Source organism: Tyto alba, unplaced genomic scaffold (assembly GCF_018691265.1).
Source record: "Tyto alba isolate M040663 unplaced genomic scaffold, T.alba_DEE_v4.0 Super-Scaffold_14, whole genome shotgun sequence".
In the NCBI taxonomy this organism is placed as follows: domain Eukaryota; kingdom Metazoa; phylum Chordata; class Aves; order Strigiformes; family Tytonidae; genus Tyto; species Tyto alba.
The window spans coordinates 57,653,126-57,677,030 of record NW_024881276.1 but is presented as its reverse complement, the minus strand read 5'-3'; the positions used below and the strand labels follow the sequence as shown (position 1 = coordinate 57,677,030).

Genomic DNA, 23,905 nt, shown 5'->3' with positions numbered 1-23,905 from the left:
CTCAAATCCTCTGACACACTGGGATTTTCTGGCCCACTTTCAGTTCAGCTGATGGTGCCTCTTCACTTGCAGGTGGGTACCAAGGCTGTGGCCATGGACACAAAGGTCACCCGGGATGATCCCGTTGGTCCTGCTGTGGACAAGTGAAGGAAAGTTCAGAGTTCTTGGGTGGACCACCCAGTGAACACTTCGCAGAGGCGTTTGCTCAGGACAGTGGTGCTCTGAGCAGGGAGGTGAGCTCTTGCAAGCCCAGGGCACTGCTGCTCGCTGCTGCATGAGCACGAACCACGAGGATCCCTGCGATCACTGCATAGCCTCACTGCCAGAAAGCAACACCGTGATGGGTGTCAGCTGAGAAAGGGGAGTGACGGAAAATAAAATCGTGCCTTATATTCCACTTGGGAGTGTGTATGCAAAATTGTTTTGTGCCTGAACAGGAGCAAATTCTGGGAATTGTGCCACTGCCTACACTTTTGAGGAACCGAGGCCTGTGGGGTCAGGCTCCAAGAGGAACCTCAGTCTGAGCAGTTACCTCGCAAGAAGGGTCAAGATGTGTCTCAGTCTGCAGGATCGACAGTCTCTGCTGTCCTTCTTGAAGAGGCCAAAGCTCCTCGTTGGGGCACATTCCAAAGGGTTTGTGTTCATGCCTTGGAAAGGCTTGGCAGCCTGAATATGGCTTCTGCCTCCTTGTTAGATATGCAGCTTAATTCCGGCCTTGGATGTGTGCATATAGCACAGTCACACTCCTGGGAGCTGCTGTTGTGTTTGCAACTCACGTTTTCTCCAAGTAAGTTGAAGTTTCATTACACTCTCCCTAGGTGAGTTACTAATATATTTCAAGGAAATCCAAGGAAAAACCATGGTGCTGATGGGAACAGGGTTTAGAATGTCACTCATCCAGTCTATATCTTCTCCATGGAGGTGGTGTGGGACATAGTGCTGCTGGGGGCAATGCAGGAGCCAGGAGAGCACCCAGCGCACCAAGAGAAGATCTGGGGACAGTTTTAGCATTGGTAGAAGCCATAGGCGCAAGTTTGCAGGTGTCCATCCTGAACTGGGACAATTAGGCAAGAGCAGCAGAAGCAAATGGAATACAGCAAAACTCCTGGATTTGGCTTGTGCAGTCTTGGCAAGGCTCTGTTTTTAGAAGTAGAGCTCATGCAGTGTTCAATAGGGAAGGGGGGATGTATGTCCTGGGTTTATACAGGTGCTGCCAACCCATAGTTGGGGAAATAGCATCTGTGATGAGGAAGAGGAGGTACTTTCCTGGAAGGGCAACTGCTAACCTGACAATTGCTGCCTGCTGCTTGACACGGTGAAGCAGGCACCCTAGATACCTCCCTTTACAAAACACATTCAGTGTCATTGACACTGGGAATACTACTGCCCTGGGGGTAACCTTGCTAGTCAGGTGTGTGTTGCCAGGGGCTCCTAAAACTGCCTGAGGAGCTGGGGACAAAGGTCTGACTGTTGGTCACTTGGGGAGAGGAATGCTGCTCCAGTGTCAACAGTAATGACTGGTTCTTGCTTTCTGGCTGATGATAGCTAGCTTGTAAATAGTAGAAACTCGTGCTGTCTGTTTGCTTGCTCAGACCTAGAAGACTCATTTGTTGTTGACTCCTCTCACAAAGCTAGTTTTGGAACCTCTTCTTCCCAGCAAGGGAGATAGATATCCTTATGCAAATGGTGTTTATAGCTTTCCATTAATCATCCAGAAAGGGCTGTCAAACAAATGGCGGAAGGTTAGGCAGTTTAAATCTCCAAGTTAGGCAATTTCAGTCTCTAAGTTGCTGACTCTGAAATTTCAAAATGAAAGTTTAATTTGAGTTAAACTTTAATGTAACAAACAGTAACTTATTCTTGTCCTTGCTATGTGGAGTCAGTGCTTAGTACAGAATGTGGGGTAGAACAAAATGCCTCACGTCCTGTGTCTTTCTATTCCTTGCCCTCCATGCTGCCATGTGTGTTGTTTTTTCTCAAAGCTCCCATGCTGTACTGCAGAGGGAACACATAAGGACGGCACTAACTTCTAGGCACATAATTTCTATCTAAAAACATCTTAGTCCTTTCAGACAGAGGAATGTGTTTTCTCTTTGTGTTAGGCATCCCTTACACACCCTGTCGCTGACATTTTCTGAGAAGTTGTTTGTGAGAATTACATCAGTGAACGTATAAACCCTTCAGGGAACTTCTGTCAGCTTGGGCTGAGCTCCACATTTGACATGGGGAGAACAGTTTTTGAATGGCATGGGGTACTAATCCTGCCAGGGTCAGGCCCTTGTATTGATTTTTTTATTTTTGTTAGACTTGAGGGCTCAGTCAGTCACAGGGATTATAAAGTATTGACCAGCTACCACTCCGTGTTTGGTCAAAGGGGGCTGTGCATGAGTGTAGCTTGAAGAATCATGTGCAGAAAAGACATTTAATGACCTTAATCACTCTGTAGGGGTTAGGTGTGAGTGTCCTCCCATTATTTGCAAGTAGACTTTGCCCTCAGTGTTCATTACTCAGAATGTTTTGCCAAATGAATATATCCTATTGATCTGCTGGAGTCTCACATTGGGCTCCAACAGCCATTCCCTGGAATGGCTTCCAGTGCTCTCTTGGTAAACGGCCTTGGGCAGGTGGTAGATTAGGAGGTGTAGTTGGTCTGTTGGGCTCCAAAATTATTTCTCATCGGCTGGTCCTTGAGATAACAAATGTATTTTCAAGACAGACATACATATAGTGCTGACAGAACTGCACTGGTAGATATTGATATTTTTCCCAGGACAAAAGCTCTTCCTGATAAAATTTCCTGTCTCCAAAGCTTGGGGAAAAAAAAAAAAATAGGGATGAACATGAGGAGGGGGTTTGGTAGGCAAGAAAAGGACTTACTCCCTAGTTTGTTAGGGAAAACAGAGTGTAACCGGAAGGAAAAGCACAGCAAGAACTGTGGAAGGCCTGGAAGGGGCCCTGCGGCCTGTAAGGCTCCACAGAGGGTGCCTCTGGAGTGAGGTATCATGGTGGGGTGTCTCTCCCTTCTCAGAGGAAGCAAACCGCACTGGTGACATGTCTGGTGACATGTCTGCGCTCGCAGCTCTGCGCATGCGTGCCTAGCTTGTCCCCAGCAGATTGCAGGAGCAGTGCAGGAGCCGGCTCAGCAGGGCTCCTCAGCCTGCCCGTGGCAGGAGGTGAGTCCAAGGTTGCGCTGACCACCTGAGAGCCGTGCCAAGACAGATCCTGGCAGTGGCTCGGAGGCAGTGTAGAGGACTTTGTGTATTTCCAGCCAAGGGTGGCTCACCTGCTCCCTGTTTTGAGAGATGAGGGCTTGTTCTGAGTGCTGCTGCTTCCAGCCTCCCTTCAAGGGCAGGCAAGGCCGAGGACAGGTGGAGCTGCTAAGGCACTGTCAAGCTCTCCTCCCTCCAGACCACTAGTGTTCCTGTTTCCAAGGCTTCTCAAGCACCTCTTGACATCATCGTTACAGATGTGGGATCACAAGGCTGAAAAGGTGTCCAACATTTTGGGCCAAATCCAAAGGATAGCTTTTGTCTTTTTCAGCCTGCTGGTTGCCTCCACCTTTCTTGAGTACTCTGTGAAACTTGGCTGCTTGTCAACTTGTCACAATTCCATCTTCTCCTGGTCCTCCTCCTTCACTGATAGCTCCTCCAGCATTCCGGTGACACTGAAATGAGGCGTGAACTTCCCGTAAGTAACAAAACTCTTCTGACAGGATTATTTGCAAAGAAGGAAACAAGTTGTATCATGAAGGGCAGAGTGACTGCCATCTGGTTCTTGTGCCCATGCCTGCCCCAGACCACTGAATATCCCCTTGGGCCCTGGCTCACCTTCAGTCCTTCTTGCCCCCGCTGTTCCCTCATGCAGGCAAGAGGCAGCACATGCTGTGGCCAGCTGTGGGGCACCGGCTGGCGGGCCCAGAAAAACTGATAAGGCTTAGTGCCCGCTGTCGCCTTCCCCTCAGCGAAGACGGCTGATGTTTCTCTTCCCCAGGTGCTCACTGCTTTCACAGACCATGTGGGACCAGATCCTGCTGCCACATTTAGTTGGATTTTGCTAACAGATTCAAAAGAACTGGGCAGACTGTGTGGTCAGAGATCCTTGATTCCTTTGGAAAATATCCTGAATATTTGGTTTGGTTGTTTTTGGTTTGTTTTTTTGGTTTTGTTTTTTTTTTTTTTTTCAATATAAACATACAGAGAGGAGTAGGCTCCAGCATGACAGCTGCTCAGAAATTAATGTGGTGTTGCCCTGGAGAATGGGACTTGCCCTGGTCCTACTGGGGCTGCGTGTGTCTGAGAAATAGACTTGGTTTTCCAACATGGAAGTAACCCGATCATTGACTGTGAGGTGAGGTGGGCTGTGGCTGTGACCCAGAGTTAACTGGTGCTGAAAGGGTACACCTCATTTGCGCACTGCACCAAAGGCAGCTGTAAATCAAGTGTCACCCAGGGCAACAGGATATTTCTTAATGTGCATTTCCCACCAGGCCACTATGGCCTAAAGCTATTATTAGCTTCTAGTAATGCTCTGTTAAATTACAAGAGGTTTAGTAATCAGTAAAATACCACAAAATAAATCAGAATTCTTTTTTTTTTTTTTTTTTCCCAGATTAAAAAAGGCTATTCCATGCTAAAGCAGAGGGGAAGTGCAAACCATCTGAAGTCTACTGTGTAAGTTTAAACCATTGCAACAACCAAAGAGTGACAGTGATTCTCAAGTGAAAGATTTCTACTCAGTTTCTTTCAGCTGCCAGAGGATGAAGGATGTGCTTTCAGTAATAGCCAAGATTTGAGCGTTAGCAGTAGGTCCTGTCCACACCTCTGCCACAGACCTTGCACAGGGCATTCAGGTAGTTCCTCTACCTGTAGAGCGATTAGCTTTGGAGTCAAGCACTCACACTGAAGTAGCACATGAACAGTTGAGTAACCCCAATGCCTAGTCACTCTTGAAAGCAGAAGGTCCCACCCTGGCTCCTCTGTCCTTGCTGCAGGCCATGTGGTCCTGCCCCACCGGCTGTGACTCTCCATTGACAATGTGGGGAGCCAGTTCAACTCCCTAGCCTGGCAGGAAACCACTTGCTTTCTAATTTTACTTTGTTTCCTAACAGGTGACTAGGCTTAGTGGAGGCTCAGCTCTGTGCTCTCATCAGTGCAAGGTGGTGGGACGTGGGAAGAGATTCAACACAAGTTGTGACATGTAACTTTATCCTGGCATGAGAAGGTGTTTTGCCAATTGACGGGGTTAACACAAAGAACACAGACACCAAGCTAAAGAAATAGGCTTATTTTACTTTAGTTTAAAACAGCAGAAAGAATAAGCAAGGTAACGCACCTAGTCATTGCTACATAAAGCTGGCTATAGTGATTAAGAAAGATCCATCACCAGTTGCCCTCCTACTTTACCATCCCCCCACCCGTGCATCATCTGGGGAGCCCCGTCCCAGCGAAGGGTCGCAGAGCCTTTCCCGGCAGCTGGGAAGTCCCACGCAGGGCGTCCGCTCGTAGGTGAGGTCTGCGTCTGTGCTGGGAGAGGGCCCGGCTGTTATACAGTTTAACAAACAAGTCTAAACAAAATGCACGGGAGATAGCTGGTAGATTGACATGCCTCACTCAGGTGTGTCCGGATCTGGCCAGGATCCGGGCACGTCTGAGGAGTTTCTGTTTTTCTTTACATCTGGGATTTATAGTTACTTCCTGTTGTGTACTTATAGTTCCCAGGGATTGTTCCCAGGGTTGCATTTCATGCTGATAAGATGCTGGTTGCTGGTCAGGGAATTCACTCAGAAGTCAACTTTGGTTTGAGGCCTATTGTCTGGGCCTTTTTTGTTTCAATCGGTCCTCTGACTTATGAGTGAAGATCACGACCCTTTTGGAAGAGCCCAATACGTTCGATCTATTTTTTTGAAACAATACCATACATAACAATTATATAAAGTAATAATAATGATGATAACTAACCATATTACAAGAAGATGTATTAAAAAATTCAAAACTTGGGTTGCAGAGGATAAATATCCAGTAAAGATGTCCCACCAGTGGTGTGAAGTCTTCTTCTCCATCTGGCTAGCTAATGACATTAGTTGATTCTTTGTGATTACAGTCTGTATCACAGAGTCTGACAGTTTTATTTCATCATCCTAGGTGTCGTTGCAAATGTTCTGATTGTTCCATGATGGTTTTCAGCGGAGTCAGGGATAAGCTGATTCCATTAAGTCCTAAACTTTGGGGATACCAGTACATGTTTAGTTGTTCTTCATGCGTTGATTAAAAAGTATACATCTGTCCGTGCCAGATGAGATAGAATACATTTCTGAGGCATCCTGAAAATGGAGTAGTTAGATTATACATTTCTATAAGTTTTTTATCATTCATTACTATACAAACATGCTTAGCACTAATTTCTACAAACATATCAAAGCTTTTGAGCAAGATTGTCCATTTACACAGATTCACTGAATGCCCCAATAAACCGAGTACTGAAAGTAATATTGGCTATGATACAGGCAGAATTGGCTTTGCATTGGAAATCATCCTGTTGTCTTGTCTTGGTTGCATTTTTCCATTGCCACCTAAGCGGTGTCTCTCATGGAACCTTCGAGTGGCCATCCTGGGGTAAAAGTCTTTCCCAAATGGACCGTGACGATACACAGACAAATCCATCTTAGCAGGACCTAAAAGATAGAATCTTAAGACATCTAGTTATTCTCACAGATAACATTTAGTTGTAGGAACATATTCCCATTTTTCCTGTCCAGGTTTCATGATTAAAATAGTATTGTATTTTCCTGTGGCTATTACTTCAGCTGGTTCAGGAGGTCTGCTTGAACTTTGGACCCATACTTTAGCTCTGTTATTGAAATTAGTTGATCCAAACCCTTTATCTCCACCAACAGTGGTGACTTGAGGGGGATCCCCTCTTTTCACAATTGCTTTCAAAACTGGCAATATCAGTGATTGTGAGAGTTTTGGCTAATATTTCCTGATGCCCACAATGCCATTGAATTCCTAAAAAATTTACAGTTTGGGATGGTTCTTGAATCTTGTTAGGATTAATTTCCCAACCTTCCTGTCTCATAGGATCCACCACCTATTCAAGTATTTGTTGCACTTCCTTCTCATTGTTTCCCTGAATTAGTATATCATCAATATAATGCAGTATTTGCATATGAGGAGGCAATTTTATCTATCCAGATGCTCAGCCACTGTCCGGTGGCAAATGGTTGGACTATGCAGACATCCCTGAGGCAATCTGGTAAAGGTATACTGTCGTCCCTGCCAGGTGAAGGCAAATTGGTCCCAATGCTCCTCTGCAATTGGGATAGTGAAAAAGGTGTTAGCTAAATCTATTACAGCTTATCAAGTCCCTGAATGCTTTTGAACCTTTTCTATTAAAGTAATAGTATCTGGTACAGCTGCTGTATGCAGTGGGGTGTGTTTATTTAATTCCCTAAAATCTACTGTCATTCTCCATGACCCATCACTTTTCTTGACAGGCCATACCGGATTGTTCCAAGCTGTGGTAACTGGTTTCAACACTCCTGCATCTAATAAATCTTTACTTGTCTGTGATATCTCCTCACGCCCTCCTGGAATTCTATATTGTTTCATAGTCACTAATTTAGTAGCAGCAGGAATCTGTACAGGAGGCATTTTCACTTTTCCTACTAAAATTGTTCTAATACTGATACGATTTTTCACCCCAAACTGGTACTGACCGTCTGGGAGATTCAAAGTTAGTCCCTTCAAAATGTCTATTCCTATTATGTATTCAGGAATGGGGACAATCATGACTGAATACAGTCATTTTGGGAGGTTTCCTATTTTCATTTCAATTTGAGTTTGTACAGCTTCAATTTGTTTCCCTCCCAGACCTGTAATAGTTACAGGTTGTCCTTTAAATTTCTTTGGATTCCAATATATCAAGGAGGCCTCCGCTCCTGTGTCAATTAAGGCTTTTACTGTTTGTGAGGACCAGTTTTTCCAAAATATTTGGGCCTCCGCATGGGGCCGTCGGTCCTTCCGTGCCCATTGTACTGGAGCTTGGCCATAATTTCATTCCTGTTTACTACGCTGAACTATTTCCCTAGTCTCCTTCCATGGGTATAAATCAGAATACGGCTCCCAATCCTCCCTTTCCCCCGGAACAACTGATCTGCCCGTGGAGGGCCCACCGTCTGCAGATGGGAAGTCCCGTTGAGGCTCAGGAAGAGGTGCTGTAGGCTGAGTTACCCCTGGATTCTTAGTTTCAGAACTCTGCACTCTCCTGCTAGGTTTATTCAGCCCTCTTTGTTTGTATATTCGCCACAGCTCGTTAGTTGGAACACCATCAATCTTTTCACGAGATAGGCCATCCTTCAATAAAGCTGTAAACATTTCCTTGCGAGAAACTCTGTTCTCATTTCCTTTAGGGCTGTCCCGAGTATCTCGGTTTCCTGCACTTCCTCAGGGGCCCCATTCTCCAAGATCACCTAGCTGCTGTATTTTTTCAGTTATCTCATCAATGGGATTTCCTGTCTCATTAATTAAGAGAGTCATTATTACATTTTTATATGCTGGTGGGGCAGTTTTAATCAATCGGTTTCTATGAGTGACAGACAAAGCAGCTTGCATCATTCTGTCAGGGTCTCCTATAACGACTGCCAATTTCATCCCTTGCTCCTCCATCCACTGTATACAATCTCGCAAAGTACACCAGGGACATTCCCCACCTGGCCAATCATTCTCCGTGGGGTATTTATTAGTACATCCCCGGGTGGCCAAGGTTAACAAATTTGTATCCTGAGGATTATTTCGGAATGCATCTTGCACAAAGGAGTCAGAACTCAAAACTAAAAACTTCCTAGAGTCCCCTGGATCTAGGGTTACCCCTGCTGCTCCCTGATCGTGCAAACACACCATCCAAGAGAGCAGGGGTTCCCCCAGTCTCTGCTTAAATCTTTCAAATATATCATTTATTTCATGCTGAGTATAACCCTCAATCACATCCTTCCTTATTTGTTGCCTATTAGTATCCAATTCTATTTTCCGTCTCCACACTGGTTTTACATCCACAGGTTCATCTGAGGAACCAGCCTCATCAGAACCTGTAGAATCCCAAATATCTCCATCCCATCTGTCAGGATCCCACTGTACCCCTGCTTCTGCAATCACAGCATGCACTTTCCTACGGTTTACTTGTCCCCTTCTTTTCTTATACTGTGCAACTCTTACTGTAGCTCTTTCAGCTACGGTCTGATAAGCATCCAACTTATCTGCAAGCAACTTGTTTTGACAATGTAACATTACAGTCTGATTCTGCAAATCACACATCTGTCGCTCCATGTGGGAGCGCTCTAACAACAGTTTTTCTTTCTGTTGGTGCTGTTTCCGATATGCTGTTAACAAAACCCATCCCCGCTTTCCTGAACACACAATTTCTTTTCCTTTTTTGATAGATAATTTTTGGATACATTTTAATACATCCAGCGGTTCAGCTTCTTTTAGCCAACTTTCCCACTGTTCACATGGTCCTCCGACCTTAGCCCACTCAAGAGCCAGTGAACTATAGGGAAAGTCTTCCCATCCAGGAATTTCTGATGGAGCTGATTCATTACGTTTAGATTTAAAAAATGACATTTTGTTCTCATCCTGTCCGTGACGCCAGATTTGTTTTGCCAATTGACGGGGTTAACACAAAGGACACAGACACCAAGCTAAAGAAATAGGCTTATTTTATTTTAATTTGAAGCAGCAGAAAGAATAAGCAAGGTAATGTACCTAGTCATTACTACATAAAGCTGGCTATAGTGATTAAGAAAGATCCATCACCAGTTGCCCTCCTACTTTACCATCCCCCCGACCCGTGCATCATCTGGGGAGCCCCGTCCCAGCGAAGGGTCGCAGAGCCTTTCCCGGCAGCTGGGAAGTCCCACGCAGGGCGTCCGCTCGTAGGTGAGGTCTGCGTCTGTGCTGGGAGAGGGCCCGGCTTTTGTACAGTTTAACAAACAAACCTATACAAAATGCACGGGAGATAGCTGGTAGATTGACATGTCTCACTCAGGCATGTCTGGATCTGGCCAGGATCCGGGCATGTCTGAGGAGTTTCCGTTTTTCTTTACATTTGGGATTTATAGTTACTTCCTGTTGTGTACTTATAGTTCCCAGGGATTGTTCCCAGGGTTGCATTTCATGCTGATAAGATGCTGGTTGCTTCATGTTGCTGATAAGATGCTGGTTGCTGGTCGGGGAATTCACTCAGAAGTCAACTTTGGTTTGAGGCCTATTGTTTGGGCCTTTTTTGTTTCAGAAGGCTGGAAGGGGTGAGTTCTGGGTGCTGAATGCCTTGCAATACAGTTTGATGACTTTGGTGCCTGTACAAGAGCCACAGCCCCTTCCAGTCCTCTCTCCACTGTCTAGAAAAGCCTGTTATGTGTTGTATACCACATATGGCTATGTTCACCCCTTGTAGAGGTGAGCAGGCTCTTTTGGAGTTGAACTGTATTCCAAAATACTAAATGCACACTTCTGAAATCTTGCACATGCACAGTTAGAAGGCTATTGTGCCCCTCAGGACATCCTAAGCCCTCCTGAACCCTGTTCAGCCTTTTCAGCTAATTTGGTCATCATTGTCCAGTATTAATTGGTCTTGATTTCAATCTCTGGTTGTTGCAGAGAAAGTAATTTGGTTTTTGTTGGATGCCAGACAGTTCCCAGTTGCTTTGGATATCCTCAGCTCTGCATGGGAAGGCTGTTCTCTCCTACTAAGCACACAAACTTGCTGGAGATGGCTAGGCACTGTCAAAAATTTCCCTTTTCCCACCCTCCCTGGAACACAGTCCAGACATAGATGACAGGATACACAGGTTCTCCTTTGGGAAACTGCAGACGGTGGTGCAAGCTGCCTTCCCTTTTCTGCTTTTTCATAACCTCTCTGCCCTTCTCAACATTTTACGCCCAAGAGCTACTAATCCTGCCCCAGCCTCAACTGAGACCCAGCACAGAGGCAGAGGCTTGCAGAGCCTGTGCCAGTTTTTTCCTTTACATGCTCTGATGTCCACCATAATGGCAGATATGAGAGCAGCAGGAGCTGGCCTCGGGGAGGAGAAGTCGTTTGGTCTGGAGGAGTCCAGCAGAAGAGAACAGCAGTCAGAGGAGAGGCCACTGCCAAACCTGTGTGGCTCTGATGGCACTGCTGAGCCTGGAGGAGCCTCTCAGTGCAGCACAGAGGCAGGTGAAGATGCACATTGTGAATGAGGCCAGGAAGGGGACCCACAGGTGGGACCTCTCTGCCCAGTGCCAACAGCATGATGGGTGACTTTAGTAAGGAGACCTGAGCTAGTCCTGGGTATAACACAACCTGTCTGTGATGGGCAAGCTGTGGATCTACATGGGAGACTACATGCAGTCCGACTGCAGGATTAGCTGGCTACCAAACCCTGAGCTGTGTTAGTTTTTGTTTTAAAACAGACATGTTTCTTTAATGGATGGTATAGGTTGTCTCTCCTGTTGCCTCAGTGACTAAGCAGGCCTCCCTGCTTTTGACTGCCCTTGAGGGGGGGGCTGAGATGCTCACTGCTTCCTCATTCCTGAGAGTTCACTGCTTGGGCTCACCACTCCTTAGCTGGGTTCAGTTATTTAAGCAGGACAGCCCAGCAGAATATATCGTGCAAAGTATAGGGGCTGTACTGAACAGTGTGGGACCTTCAGGCACCTGGTTGTCTTCACAAGTGACGTGACCATGGCATCCCAAGGCCAGGTCATCTTCTGGAGGTATGCTATTATCTGCATCTGCTTATGAGAGGGGAGGGAGGGAATTGCATTTTCCAGGCTCCTTGGCTGTATCACCCTGATGCCAGGAGCTTTCAGTACAACAGTTCTTTGCAGCTTGACTCTATACTGCACTTATCCAACCAACTTAAATACTGGTACGGCTTCTTTTGTACAATTAGTAAGGTTGTGTAGCTGTCAGACATCCACATCCAGGTCACTGATTGTAGCCAGGAGGGAGATGCATGTCTTAGAAACTGTGCATGGTTACAATATGCTACCTCAGGTTTGAATGCTGTGGTAGGTTGGGGTACCAATGGCTCGAGAAAGGCTCCGTGTTCCTGCTGTTGTAGATTGGGATATCAGTGGCTTAAAGAAGGCTCACTGTTCCTTCTGCTGGCCCTCAGACAGTTGCTCATTTCCATCACACCAGCGTGCTTTGGAGAGAAAGGCCGAAGCTGTCTTGCAACAAATTTACTTGCTGTGTGGGTCAGGAGTAAGAGCTGGGAAGATGTGCAAGCTGTTTTGTGCCTCTTGTTTCAATGTGCCTGTTTCCTCTGAAGCTATTGACCAAACCCTGTGAACTACAGCCAGAAAAATAAGTATCGTGGGGAAGGCCATAAAAATATCTACCTTATGTCCCTATTTCCTGATTAGTTGAAAGTAACCCCCACAAGATGGGTAAAGTGGCAAACTTGCTTCAGCCTTTGATGAATGTGGACCAAGCTCTCATCTATGCCTGACTGCTTGAACAGAGCCACCAACAAGCTTCATCCCAGGTGTGGGCTTTTCCAGGCTGGATGGAGGCAGAGGCACCAGTGAGGTGGGTGAGACATCCCTGCTTGCATTTATTCTGTCAAAAAGGTTTTGGCTGTTACGAGTATCTGTCCTGCCTGAGGTGAACAGCAGTGGGGAGAAGGATAGTCCACATGTGATCAGAAGAGACCTCTCACATATGAGCCATGCTCCAGCTTTCTCACATGGAGCATCAAGGAAGAACTAAACAGTAATATTATCTGAATCTTTTCACAGACTAAAGTGAGATCACTAGTAGACAAAATGTAACACAGTGTAAATATTCACTGGGCGTCGTATTCCTCATGCGTCTGGAATGCATGTAATAACCAGCTCTGTTATTCTCAGGAGGCAGCCCAGCTGGCTTTTGTCAGGGAAACGCATGAACTGATGGGTGTGAAAAAATGCATGCCTACCCCTCGCTGCCCTGAGAGCCATCCTCTGGCTCTGCCAGCACCTCTGCCTGTCCCGGGCGGCTGCGCACAGCCAGGTGGCAGCAGGTTCCTGGAAGCAACAGGATTCTTCAAGGACATTGGCTTCTTCAGGCTGATCTTGAAATACCAATTTAGCCTAGAGAGAGGGATGAATTTTCCAGAGAGCTTCAGAGGAGCAGCAAGAGGTTTCTACTTCTTTCAGGAAAAATCAAAACAAAATAAAAAAGAACACTAAAAAAAAAAAATAAAATTTATGTGCCCAGAAAAAAATGAGCTCTGCAATCATTAACAGCTCATTGGAATGGAGAACACTTCATTTTGAGTTACCCCTGCCATGCTAATGCTTTTCCACAGTGAGCTTTGGCATAAGAAGGAAGGCAGGGGACGTTCAATCTCTTAATCTTCCAGGTTTTTTGATCCTCACGTCTCTAAGACCATTCCCAAGGGAAAGCTTTGAGCAGAGCTAGAGATCAGGAGTATTAAACCTCTGTCACCTGTCACAGTGGGGCTGCGAGCCTCTCTGTCCCTGAGCTGTGCTCGACAGCGCTCAGGTGGGGAATGAATGAATTTTGTGCCAAATTCCATTTGGCTGATCCGGAACGGGACCACGGAAGAAAGGGGAAGGTACACGGAGCAGCATCCTGCAGGCTGCTGAAGCGGTGCCGGGAACCGAGGATGGTGTCAGGGCTCTGACTTGTGCAGCCCCGGCCGCCTGCTTCCATGCCTCTGAAACACTGGAAATAGGAGGGGTGCTGATGCACAGAAAATTGCTTTTTGCTTGAACTGCTGGACTGGACTGTTGCGAAACACAGCTGCCGTCAGCATGCGGCTGGGTTGCCAGCTTCCTCTTGTTTGCTCTGCACTCCAGAACTACTCAATATGCACAGGGGCTTGCAGGCAAATATTTTTAAGGCCCTTGTGATTCTTGGTTCTCACAGTTTCTATGGAGAAAACTCCAAAGGGACCTGATTCCCCTTGTCCCTGGAAAGGTGAAGACAGCCATGCACCCAAAATTGCCACCCCCTCTGTAACAGATGAGCAGTTTTTTCCACCAGCCCTGCTGCTGCCTTGAACCAAGGGTGGGAAACGCTTCTCTGGAGGCAAAGCTAGCAAGGCTTTTTAGCCATGGGGGCAGATGGCACCAGCAGGAGACAAAAACATTGTTGCTGGCCTGTTTGTGCTGATTTGTGTTTGTCTGTGAGCGAGCTGAGGATGGTTTTACCCAGCAGAGTGCTAGGGCAGAGGTGGTGTTCAGGCAGAAGGTCCTTTCAAGGACCGAGGGCAAGTGTGGTGGCACTTGGAGCTTTCAGGGACTGCACAGGAGGGAGTCCTGTCTGCTTGTACCTGCCATACCCCCTCCGGCATTTACTGATGAAATCCACTGTAACCTGCAGGCAGCATCTCTTGGCTCCCAGCAATTTCTTCCTTGTCTGCTCTTGGGAAGGAGGATTTTAGAGGGGTGAAGGTGAGTCACAGCTCCTGTGTGACAGCACAGCATGGATGCTGCTTGCTTCGTGCTTCCCAAGCGTGAGAGCTGAGGCTGGTCATGGCAACCTTGGCTGAGTTTATCACAACTATCTCAATCTGGGATCAGCTCTAGAAACTGGTGGAGCTCCCAAGTGACTTGGGGTTGAGCCCCATGGGACATGACCAGTCTTTGCTGGAAGCTGTCACACTATGGGATCCATATAAGCAAACAGATGAAGTCCCCATCCCACAGGACCCCAGGGAAGGTGGTGGCTGGTGATGGGTCCCCAGCTGCCCAGTGCCTGTGGCTGGAGGATATCCACCTCTTTCCTCCCTGATAGGGTCGGCTGTGACCACAGCTGCAGGGCACTGGAAGGGGGAAGGTGGAGAACTGGTGTCCACCCTGGTCATGAGTGAAAGCTGGTGAGAACAGGGAGGAAGCCAAACACAGGACACCTTCCAGCTCTGAGGGCTTCTAGGCAGGGAGGTCTTGGTGCGGATGTGAACACAGATATGTACTGGTGGTGAAATACAGTTCTGATTCCTTCTCCTGAGCACACCAGCATGTGCAGACAGGGCTTCCTCAGACAACTTTCCACTGGCTTTAAGGATGAGGATGGAAGGGAGACAGGGGAAGGGCAAGCAAGTCTTCTACAACATCTGTCCTCCCTTTCATCCTTCCCTGCTGCTGCCTGCAGGAGGGCCTTGTTCACACGGTGCAACTTCCCAGAGCTCCATCTCAGCCCTGTGACCGTGGCATCCGTGATGACTGAGGCGCAATTGTGCAAGTAACTGAGGCAGGTACACATTAACAGTGGGAGGATTTTGCAGTTGTATGGACACCGACGGGGTCTCCTGCAGGAGGCTGCCCGATATGTTGGAAAAGAGTTTGCTGCAAGCCGGCAAATGCTGCCGAAGCAGAGCAGCTATTTTTTGTGTGGGCAGGGGGGCTGTGATATCTTGCAGCCTGGTCCTGCCTGGATATGAGATGGGAAGCAGCAGCTCAAGAGTTTCTGTGTACAACAAGCCCTGGGCTCACAGTCCTGGACACTGGTGCCCTATTGGTGCCCATGCCTCCTGCAGCGCAGCTCCCTCCAGTGTCCTGCTGGCCTTGCAAATGGGGTAAAGTCCCCTGTGAAGACCTCCTGCAGCTCTCTGGGCTTCTCCTCTGACAATCCTGAGCAGGGCTGAGCCCAGCACGCCTGTGAGACTGTTGGGCGTGAGCACGTGGGCTGCTTGCCCTGGGATGTACCTGCGGGTTTTTGTGGGGAGCTGCCTCAGGGCTTGCTCTGGCAGGGAGCTGGGATTACTACCGCAACCCTCCAGTCCACATGAAAATGTGCCCAGGACCGTGTGTGACAGCTCCGCCGGCTGCGGTGAGAGCCTGCGCCCGGCCGTGTTTATGGGTCTGTCCAAGCTGGGGTGATGCCAGAGGTGGGTTGCACTCGGCAAGGCTTGAGCTGTGCTGCTCCGTGCCATGCTGCCTGTCCCCTCCTCTGCCAGGTGGTCCTCTCCTCCTCGGTCTCTGATTCAACAACCCCTTATCTACTGGGTTCCAATGTGCTCACTAACCCGGCCCTGCTTGCAACCCCCTCCTGCCTGCTCCTCGGCTTGCACAGGGTGTCTGCTGGGGGCCAGGGGCCTGTCTCAGTGCTCTGCTCACCTCCTTGGGCAGCTAGTCCTTCGCCAAGTGCTCACTTATGCACCAGGGCATGCAGAGAGGAGCAGCTGCTGCTGCAACCCGCTGCCTCCTCCAAAAGGCAAAGCCTAGGTCTCTTGTCCTCCCACCATGTGGTCCCGAACCTTTGATGAGTGCTCACCCAAGTGCTTGTCACTACTGTGGTCATACACTCCACCAGTCCACCTTGCTCTTAGGTCTGTGGCTCACCCACCTCGACCTCCTTCCTGCTGGTGGCTCTGCAGACATGCACCGTAGGCATAGGGTGTGAAAGGCCGTGGGCTGCATGGTAACGCTGTCCTTTCTTTTTTCTCCAAATAGCAAGACTACAGTCATTATCATCCTGGCCGCGGTGATTGCCCTGATCATTGGGTTCGGTGTCTCAGGTATGTGGCTGCTCAGATTTCTTGATGTTACCACCAGGGTGATGTACTTTTGCCTTGCTGCGACCTCGGTGTCTCTATTCTGTGCATGGGCTGATGTGTGATCTTTTATGGAAACATCACCTACAACCTTTGACGGAAGCTCACTTTATAATGCTGACGTGCCAGACAGCTGAATTAAGACTGCAGAGGCAGCTTTAGTTTGGGCCTTTTTCAACAAGATATCGCTCCGTGGCATTAAACCACAAGGAGCTGTGCTCTCCTTGGAGACTGTGAGCTCTTGGAGATTTTAAATGATGCAAAGATTTATACACACGCACACATGTGCTCAGGGTGGGTTAAAAGACACCAGCACTTGGCACTCAGAGCTGAGTGAGAAAAATCTGTGTTGGCTCTTAATTTCTGTGAAAACCTGTCAGTGGGCCGGCCGCAGGCTGCAGCGTTGGCTGTGCACGTGCGAGCCCTGGTGCTGTGGGGCAGCTCCATTTTGCCTCGGGATGCAAGTTCCCGACCTATGCTTTCACAGCAGAAATTAAGGCCTTTGTGTTTTGGTTTTTTTTTTTTTTTTTTTTTTTTTTTTTTTTTTTAATTTTAGTTATCTGGTGTGTCAACAACTGAAACTTTCAACTCCACCTGCTGCTCCATGGGAGGCCAGCTGAGGCAAGGGGTCGATAAGCGTAGTGCAGCCTGTGCTGCTAGAGATGTAGTGCTGTGTTAGCTGAAATTTCCTGGGGCTTGGAGCCCTAAACCTACACATAACAGAAAGTTCTGAACGTACCATGCTCCTTTTCTCAGATGGGAGGAGACGATGGTATTCACTGTGAAGTTGGGCAGCATGTGACCCCCAGGATGGGTCACATTCCTCTGCTCCCTCAGAGATGACAAAAATGTGTTGCTCTGGTGTTGGCCAAAATGCAGCCTCCTCGGGGTGTGCTGAGTGAGGACACGTCAGGAAGGACTGCACAGGAAAGAACACCTGGCTCCAGGAAATGCAAATTCACAAGCTTGCTTGTTAGGATTTGACTCGAGAAGCGATCTGTGTCCCCACAGAAGGGAAACACTGACTTTCAAATAAAAGAAAATGGTTTGGATTCCAGTAAGGGTGAAAGAGCAACCTCTTATTTCTCTGCCAGCATTATGCCTTTTGATCACATTTAGATTGCATAAAGGGAGGTCCTGACTAAGAGAAGACACAAAAATCATGCTCTTATGGCAGCTGCAAAGAGAAAAATCCCTGATACATATAAGGAAGCAAGAAAACATCGTGCAAATTCTTCTCAAACAAATAAGAGGAGCTACTTTTTGAAGCATGCTGCCTGCTAAAGAAATGCTCCTGTGCCTTATCTTGGTATATAAGCTGTGGGAGTTGACCTCTGCTAGTGGCACTGGCAGCTACTGCTGGTGATCTTGCGATGTGCCGGTGCCTGTTCAGCCTTGGGGTTGGTGCCTGACAGCTGCAGAGCGGTCTGGCCTTCCTCCACGCCCACCGCCTTGCCTTTCTCACGCCGCCTTGCTTTCTTCTTGCAGGAAAACGCTCCATCAGCGTGACAGCGCTGACGTCCCCGGGGAACATTGGCCAGCGCAGCGTCCTGGGCTGCACTTTCGAGCCCGACATCCCGATGGGCAGCATAGTGATCCGGTGGGCCAAGGCAGGAGTAGCTGGGCTGGTTCATGAGTTTAAAGGTGGGAAGGACCACCTGCAAGAGCAAGACGCGTTGTTTCAGGGCCGCACAGCAGTGTTTGCAGACCAGGTGATTGGCGGCAACGCTTCCCTGGAGCTGAGGGATGTGCAGCTCTCTGACGCTGGCACCTACCAGTGCTCCGTCACCACGGCCAGAGGGAGCGGAGCAGCAGTGGTGCGGTACAGGACGGGAGGTGAGGGGTACCAGAAAGAAAATCCTGCTGCAAAAAGCAGGGTAACGGGGCTTGGTCCGTCCTACCCGCGGTTACGCTGATGCTAGAGGCTGTGTGAGCAGCGCCCACTCTTCCAGCAGCCACCATCAGGCCCTGAATCCCTGAGGAGGAGTGGAGTAGTTTTTTCCTTTACTTTTCCAGAGGTGTTTATGGCCTTACCCACTCTTTACACAACCTTGTTCCAGAAAAGATTATTATTTTAATACTCTCAGTTGTCTTTTTTCTTCTACTTACCACAGGTATTCTATCAGCTACTTAACTGACTACAAAGAACCCTTAAGAATGGGAGTAACTAACTGGTTTTATAAAGATCCAGATTTTATACCATATTTACACATATTATAAAATGATAGCTTTTTCTCTATAGAATTAAGAGCTATCTCCAGCCAGGAGAAGTGCTGCACAGTAAAAATTGTAGCCTATGTAGTATTTTTTTCTGTTTTTCTAATGTATTCAGTTTTTTAAAAATTACTAGCAAAGCACCAAACAGCCCACATCATAGTTATCTGATGTATTGTGTGATGTATTGTGTAACATGCTAGAGCTGATTGTTCACCTTATTATGGGTCAACCTCAAGAGATGCATGGACGCAGATGAATTGTCACTTGTGGGAGCTCAATTCTTCTGAGCCCTCTGGGCTTGGCCATCATGTTCACCACTGGCACAGAGCAATATGCTCCCACTGAACACAGCAGTGTTTCACCCGTTTCTGTCACCTCTGGGTCTTTCTAATGAATTGTGGTGAGTTACACCGGCTATACAAGGGGGATAAGGTGAGCCTGCACAGGGAGGTAGTATTTCTCTGGCTAGTTTCTGCTGGCATTCTTGAAGTCCCAGCACATCCCTTGATCCCTTGAGCCTAACAGCTCAAGTTGGGAGAGGAAAAACTGTCAGACCTCTCCAAGTCAAGGAAATGCAGTTTTAAGATGGGTGACCACTTTTGTGGTGAGGCCAGCCATAGCGGCAGTGTGGGAGGCTCCTCTGTGCTTCAGGCCAGTCCTGGCAGGGCAGTAGTAACCAGCAGAGCTCTTGAATGAGGCAGATTGCTCTTCTGCAGGTTCAATCTCCTCCTTTGGCCCACCAGAGCCAAAGCACCAGGAGGTGGGCACCAGCTTCTGTGCAGACACTTGTGGCAGCTGTCTTGGAGATGCAGCCGCTTCCCCATGTCACTTACAGGGAGCCCGTCCTGGGACAGAAAGGTAGTGTCACAGGAACAACACCACAGGCCAGTGTCAACTCACAGTCTCCCATTTCTTTTTGAAAGAGTGTTTTCTGCCCTGTTGATATGTGAAGCGCTTTCCAATCAGGGGAAAAAAAGGCTGCTGGGCTCACAGGCCCCTTATCTTGCAATGGCGAGGATGGAAACGCTGCTTGGGACTACCAGTAGACAGCAGCGAGGCCAGAGGGCTTTGGCTCGTGTCTAGGGTGTGCTTAAGTTTTGCGGGGATTTGGTCTCCTACCCCTCCTTGAAACCATGTGAATCTGGCTGCCTTTGTGTTGCTTGATTCAATGTTTTAAGTGATCCACACAGGAAAGGCATTAGAGACAACACGTGAAATGCTGCATCAGGTTTTATTTCTGTTAAAATCTGTGAGCTCTGCTTTCCTAAGAACCTTTTGTTTCTCTTCACATATGTGCATGTGGGAAACATGATGAATATACAGAGACCAAGGCTAACAAAATTTTATTTGAGATGGCCTTGGCTTTAAAACACAGATGAGTTCGCAATAGGCTTTAAACTTTTTGTTTAATCCAGGGATGCTGGTGTAAATCCTGCAGCTCAGGGCACACCTTAGTCTGCCCTCAGCCCCAGCGGGTCCGTGCACAGCTTCCCTTGGCTGCAGTCCCCTTTAGTGTCAGAGTCACATCATGAAGCTGTAGGTGTTGGTCAAGCTCCCTTCTCGGTCAGTGGAGACGGTGTCATCTTCCCCTTCCCCCAGCCTCTGATAACAGCAGTTTGTTTTCGGCATGCCTCCCCTTGCTGAGAATAGAGGGTGCCCCCTTTCAGCCACCCACCTTCAGCAGAGGTGAGTGGAGGTCTGCCACCTGCAGCTCCCGCCCAGGGAAGCCAGGTGTTCAGCAGACTCAGGCAGCCACAGGCCAGCCAGGTTCTGAGCCCAGGCTCCTCTGGGAGCCTGGATGTCCAAGAGCTCTTGGGAAAGGCTTAGTTTATGAGCCCGGGACACAGCTCGTAACTGTTAAGCAGAATCACTTAAAGACACTAAAGCTGTGCCACGACCTCAGCAGCTCTTGTCCTGGGAGTCTTTAGATCCCCTGTACCCCAACTGGTACAAGACCTCTGTCTGAGCCTGTGTTTGGTCTGCCTACATGTGGTGGCTCCGATGCCAAGCAGCAGGTACCCTACAAATACCTGGGACTGACCGGCAGATGCAGTTGAGTGTTTCACGCCCGGTTCCTAGACATTTGCCTTTTTCTGGCTCTCTCTCTCTGTTTTTCCCTCCCAAAGCCTTCAGCACCCCCAAGGTCGGCGTGGAGAACAGCAGCAGCGGGGACACATTGCAGTGCGAGGCACCACGCTGGTTCCCTCGACCCACCGTGCGCTGGACCGCCTGCAGCGACGCTGGGGAGCACCTGCCCCACGTTGCCAACACCAGCTACGAGCTGAACGCTGAAAACGTCACTCTGAAAGTGGTTTCTTTCCTGCACAACGTTACTGCTAATGCCACCTACACCTGTGTGATTGAAAACAACATTGCCAAGGCTACGGGCAACATCAAAGTGACAGGTAGAGTTTAACACCACCCAGAGACCACAGGCGCGCGGGGAGAAGAGGGTTTAAACAATGCACCTGTGTGCATCAGGGGGTTCCTGCAGTACCGCCTCCCCTGTGTCAGCCAGTGGTTTCAGTCAAGGAAGGGACTGAAATCCATGGCTAATCCTGGCCCCTCTCTGTGTCCCTAGGATGAAGGGAGGGAGGGAAGGAGGGAGGAAGGGAAGGAAGGGAAGGAAGGGAAGGAAGGACGGACACACTTCAAAAGAATGTATTCCTTTGGTTGCTAAGCAAAAGCAAACCTTCCAGCTTAAAACCCCAACTTTTGACACTTTCTTTAGCCAGTTTGGCTAAGATCCCTTTTGTGTGCCAAAGCAACAGGCCCCTGTAGCTGTTACTAATGACAGTCGCTCTGACTCCAGCCCACCTCCTTTATTTAAAAGGCCACCTTATTCACAGGAAAGCAAACTTTCCAAATAGCCTGAATACCTTCTCCTGTTCTACATGAGAAAGGTCACAGCTCTTCTACAACGAGGGCTTCACAGCCGTAGGTCTCCAGCACAAGGGGCAGGGTCTATCTTTATCAACATTCAGAAAAATGGGGAGGAATAAACAAGCACACTCATTTTGCCTTCCCTGTTGTGTTCCCCGTTCTGGTAGCCTCTCACTATTCTTCTGCTACAGATTTCAGCATTACAAGGGGGACCAACTTGCAGCTGGTGAACCTGGATGCAGAGTCAATGTCCTCCTCCCTTCCAGCCTGTCACTGGATGCTTCTGCTTCCCCTCTATCTGCTGTCAATATAAAAGCCTCTATAAAACAATCAGAAACACTTCTGGACCTTGAGGTAAGCTTGGGAAGGGAAACTCATAAGCATATATGCTCAGTATAAGTATACATAGCCCCTCTTGCTGAGTTTGGTTACAGCAGATGATCTATCTCCATCCTGTCAGAATAGGAGAGCATCTTTTCCATATGTCCATCCTTTCCCCAGCTTTAGGTGAGACACATGGCTTATCCCTCCCACAGGCTCCCTGATGGCTTCTCCCATCGCTTTCTGCAGTCTCAGAGATTCTTCTCTTACACTACCAACTGTCATCTCTTACTTGTCCCCTCATTTTCTTTTCCTTCCCTCCTCAACCTTCTCTCTGATCCGAAAGACAGATGTCTTGCTGCTCTGCATACCCTCTGAACCTTGGCTACAGTTCATGGCTGCAAGGCAGTGGGGACTTCTTCCTCTCCCTCCTGATGAGGCCTGCTCTAGTACAAGCCTTGCTTGCACCTGCTTTGTTCAGACAACTCCACTGCACAGTGCAGTACCAACTATGGACACCTTGAACGGGGCTAGAAGGAGCTGCCAGCCTGAGCAATCCTACCTAGACCTGGAATAAAGAGGGCTGTAAACACTCAAAGCACAGGACAACTGCCTTTAGTATTTATCAGCTTTGGCTGGTAGGTTCTGGTGCCGAAGTAGAGAGCCACGGAAAATCAGCTAAAGGGACATCTCTTTCTTTCCACACAGAACAGTTACTACAGCTATCCTGACGGCAGGACATGCTTCATGCTTTCCTCCCTCTTGGGCTGAGAACTTTAAGAGCTCCTCCCAGCTCCAGAGCATGTTGTAGCACAAACACGAAGCCAGCTGATTTCTCTTGTATTATCATTTTTTACCCATGCCAACAACAGGATACTTTGTTTGGATTCAGAAAGAGGCTGAGGAATGTGATAAGGAGTGTTGCATAAATAAAGGAAAAACTCTGATCACAGGAACAAGATGTGTTCTCTTGTCTGAAGAGATAACCCAGTTACCAGAACTCTGATCATGGGAGCTCAGAGACAAACATGAAAAAGGTTTCCTGCAATACATCTGAGAACTGATCCTTCAAACTCAGAGTACTAAAAGCAAGAAAATCTTAATTCCCCCCCAAGTAGACTGCTTTGTCCATCTCATGTTTTGTCATTCTCTGAATGTACTAATAAAACTGTAAATAAGAGAGCCAGTTAATCTATTCAGTCTTCTCAGAAGACTAGTCAAACTCTCCTTCTGAAAAAGATGTGAATGGCAAAACACCGATGGATTAGAAAACAGCCAACAGGCTTGGAATAAGTGTTAGGTCTTCAACCTGACAAACAGCCTATAAGAGAACTAATGATTGCATTGATAATGTGAAATAAGAGGAACTGGTGAGTTGTAAGTGTGGCAGCAGACAGAAGAATAACATACATAATGAGGAAAAGAGAAAGACTAGTAAGATACTACTAGAAAGTTCAAATTCAGAAATAAAAACAGTTATTACACAGTTACACCTAGAAGGATGAATTTGCCTTTTCTGTTTTTAAGTAACTTTCTGTTATCTGGCACTTCCTATCTATTTCTGTCTGGTATTATGTTATTCATAGTACAGAACTACTTTCAGTTGCACTTTTACATCAGATTTTGATCTCTTAATTTACATCACTTAGAGTCAACATCTTCCTCAGTCTGAGAGGATTTTGCTTGCCTTTTTGTTTGTTTTTGTTTTCTTTGGGGAGGGTGGAAGGCAAGCTTTAGCAAAATTGTTACCATTTTACAGAAAGTACCTACACAAAAAAAAGACTGTCACAGCAAAACTTGTGTAGGCCTTTGCTTCCAGCTGTTTTGACAACCTTCATAAGGATGGAGTCTCTGAACTTTGTTCAACGGTAGCATTTGTCAGTTCTTGTACGACTTATGCTTTGGTCTTAGAAGCAACCAGCAGGCCTTGAGAGGGAAAATCCA

The 23,905-nt window shown here is 47.8% G+C and overlaps 2 protein-coding genes across 5 annotated transcripts in view; one reads left to right on the top strand and one right to left on the bottom strand.

The window, feature by feature from the left end:
• Positions 1 to 11,613: 11,613 nt before the first annotated feature.
• VTCN1 (V-set domain containing T cell activation inhibitor 1) lies at positions 11,614 to 22,913 on the top strand. 4 transcript variants are annotated; one of them, XM_032997566.2, is made up of 6 exons: positions 11,614 to 11,747; positions 16,440 to 16,504; positions 18,029 to 18,376; positions 20,884 to 21,162; positions 21,832 to 21,994; positions 22,670 to 22,913. In XM_032997566.2, exons 1-5 carry the CDS (start codon positions 11,716 to 11,718, stop codon positions 21,951 to 21,953), a joined length of 846 nt encoding a protein of 281 aa, XP_032853457.1. In that variant the 5' UTR covers positions 11,614 to 11,715; the 3' UTR covers positions 21,954 to 21,994; positions 22,670 to 22,913. The 4 variants fall into 4 exon arrangements, with proteins under 4 accessions (XP_032853457.1, XP_032853458.2, XP_032853456.1 ...); XM_032997567.2 differs by adding an exon at positions 12,402 to 12,567 and having other exon boundaries at positions 21,832 to 22,913; XM_032997565.2 differs by having other exon boundaries at positions 21,832 to 22,913.
• The window catches only part of CTC1 (CST telomere replication complex component 1), a 21,556-nt gene continuing 17,583 nt past the window's right edge, over positions 19,933 to 23,905 (bottom strand). Inside the window, exon 24 of the mRNA XM_042788397.1 lies at positions 19,933 to 20,397. Within this exon, the coding sequence (XP_042644331.1) occupies positions 20,279 to 20,397 (119 nt within the window). The 3' untranslated portion in view covers positions 19,933 to 20,278. The remainder of the gene's footprint in view (positions 20,398 to 23,905) is intronic.

Coding starts and splice junctions, on each gene's coding strand:
- VTCN1 (XM_032997568.2), top strand. CDS start 11,716: ATGGCATCCCAAGGCCAGGTCATCTTCTGGAG. Junction 16,505..18,028: donor CATTGGGTTCGGTGTCTCAG/GTATGTGGCTGC, acceptor TTCTTCTTGCAG/GAAAACGCTCCATCAGCGTG. Junction 18,377..20,883: donor GGTGCGGTACAGGACGGGAG/GTGAGGGGTACC, acceptor TCCCTCCCAAAG/CCTTCAGCACCCCCAAGGTC.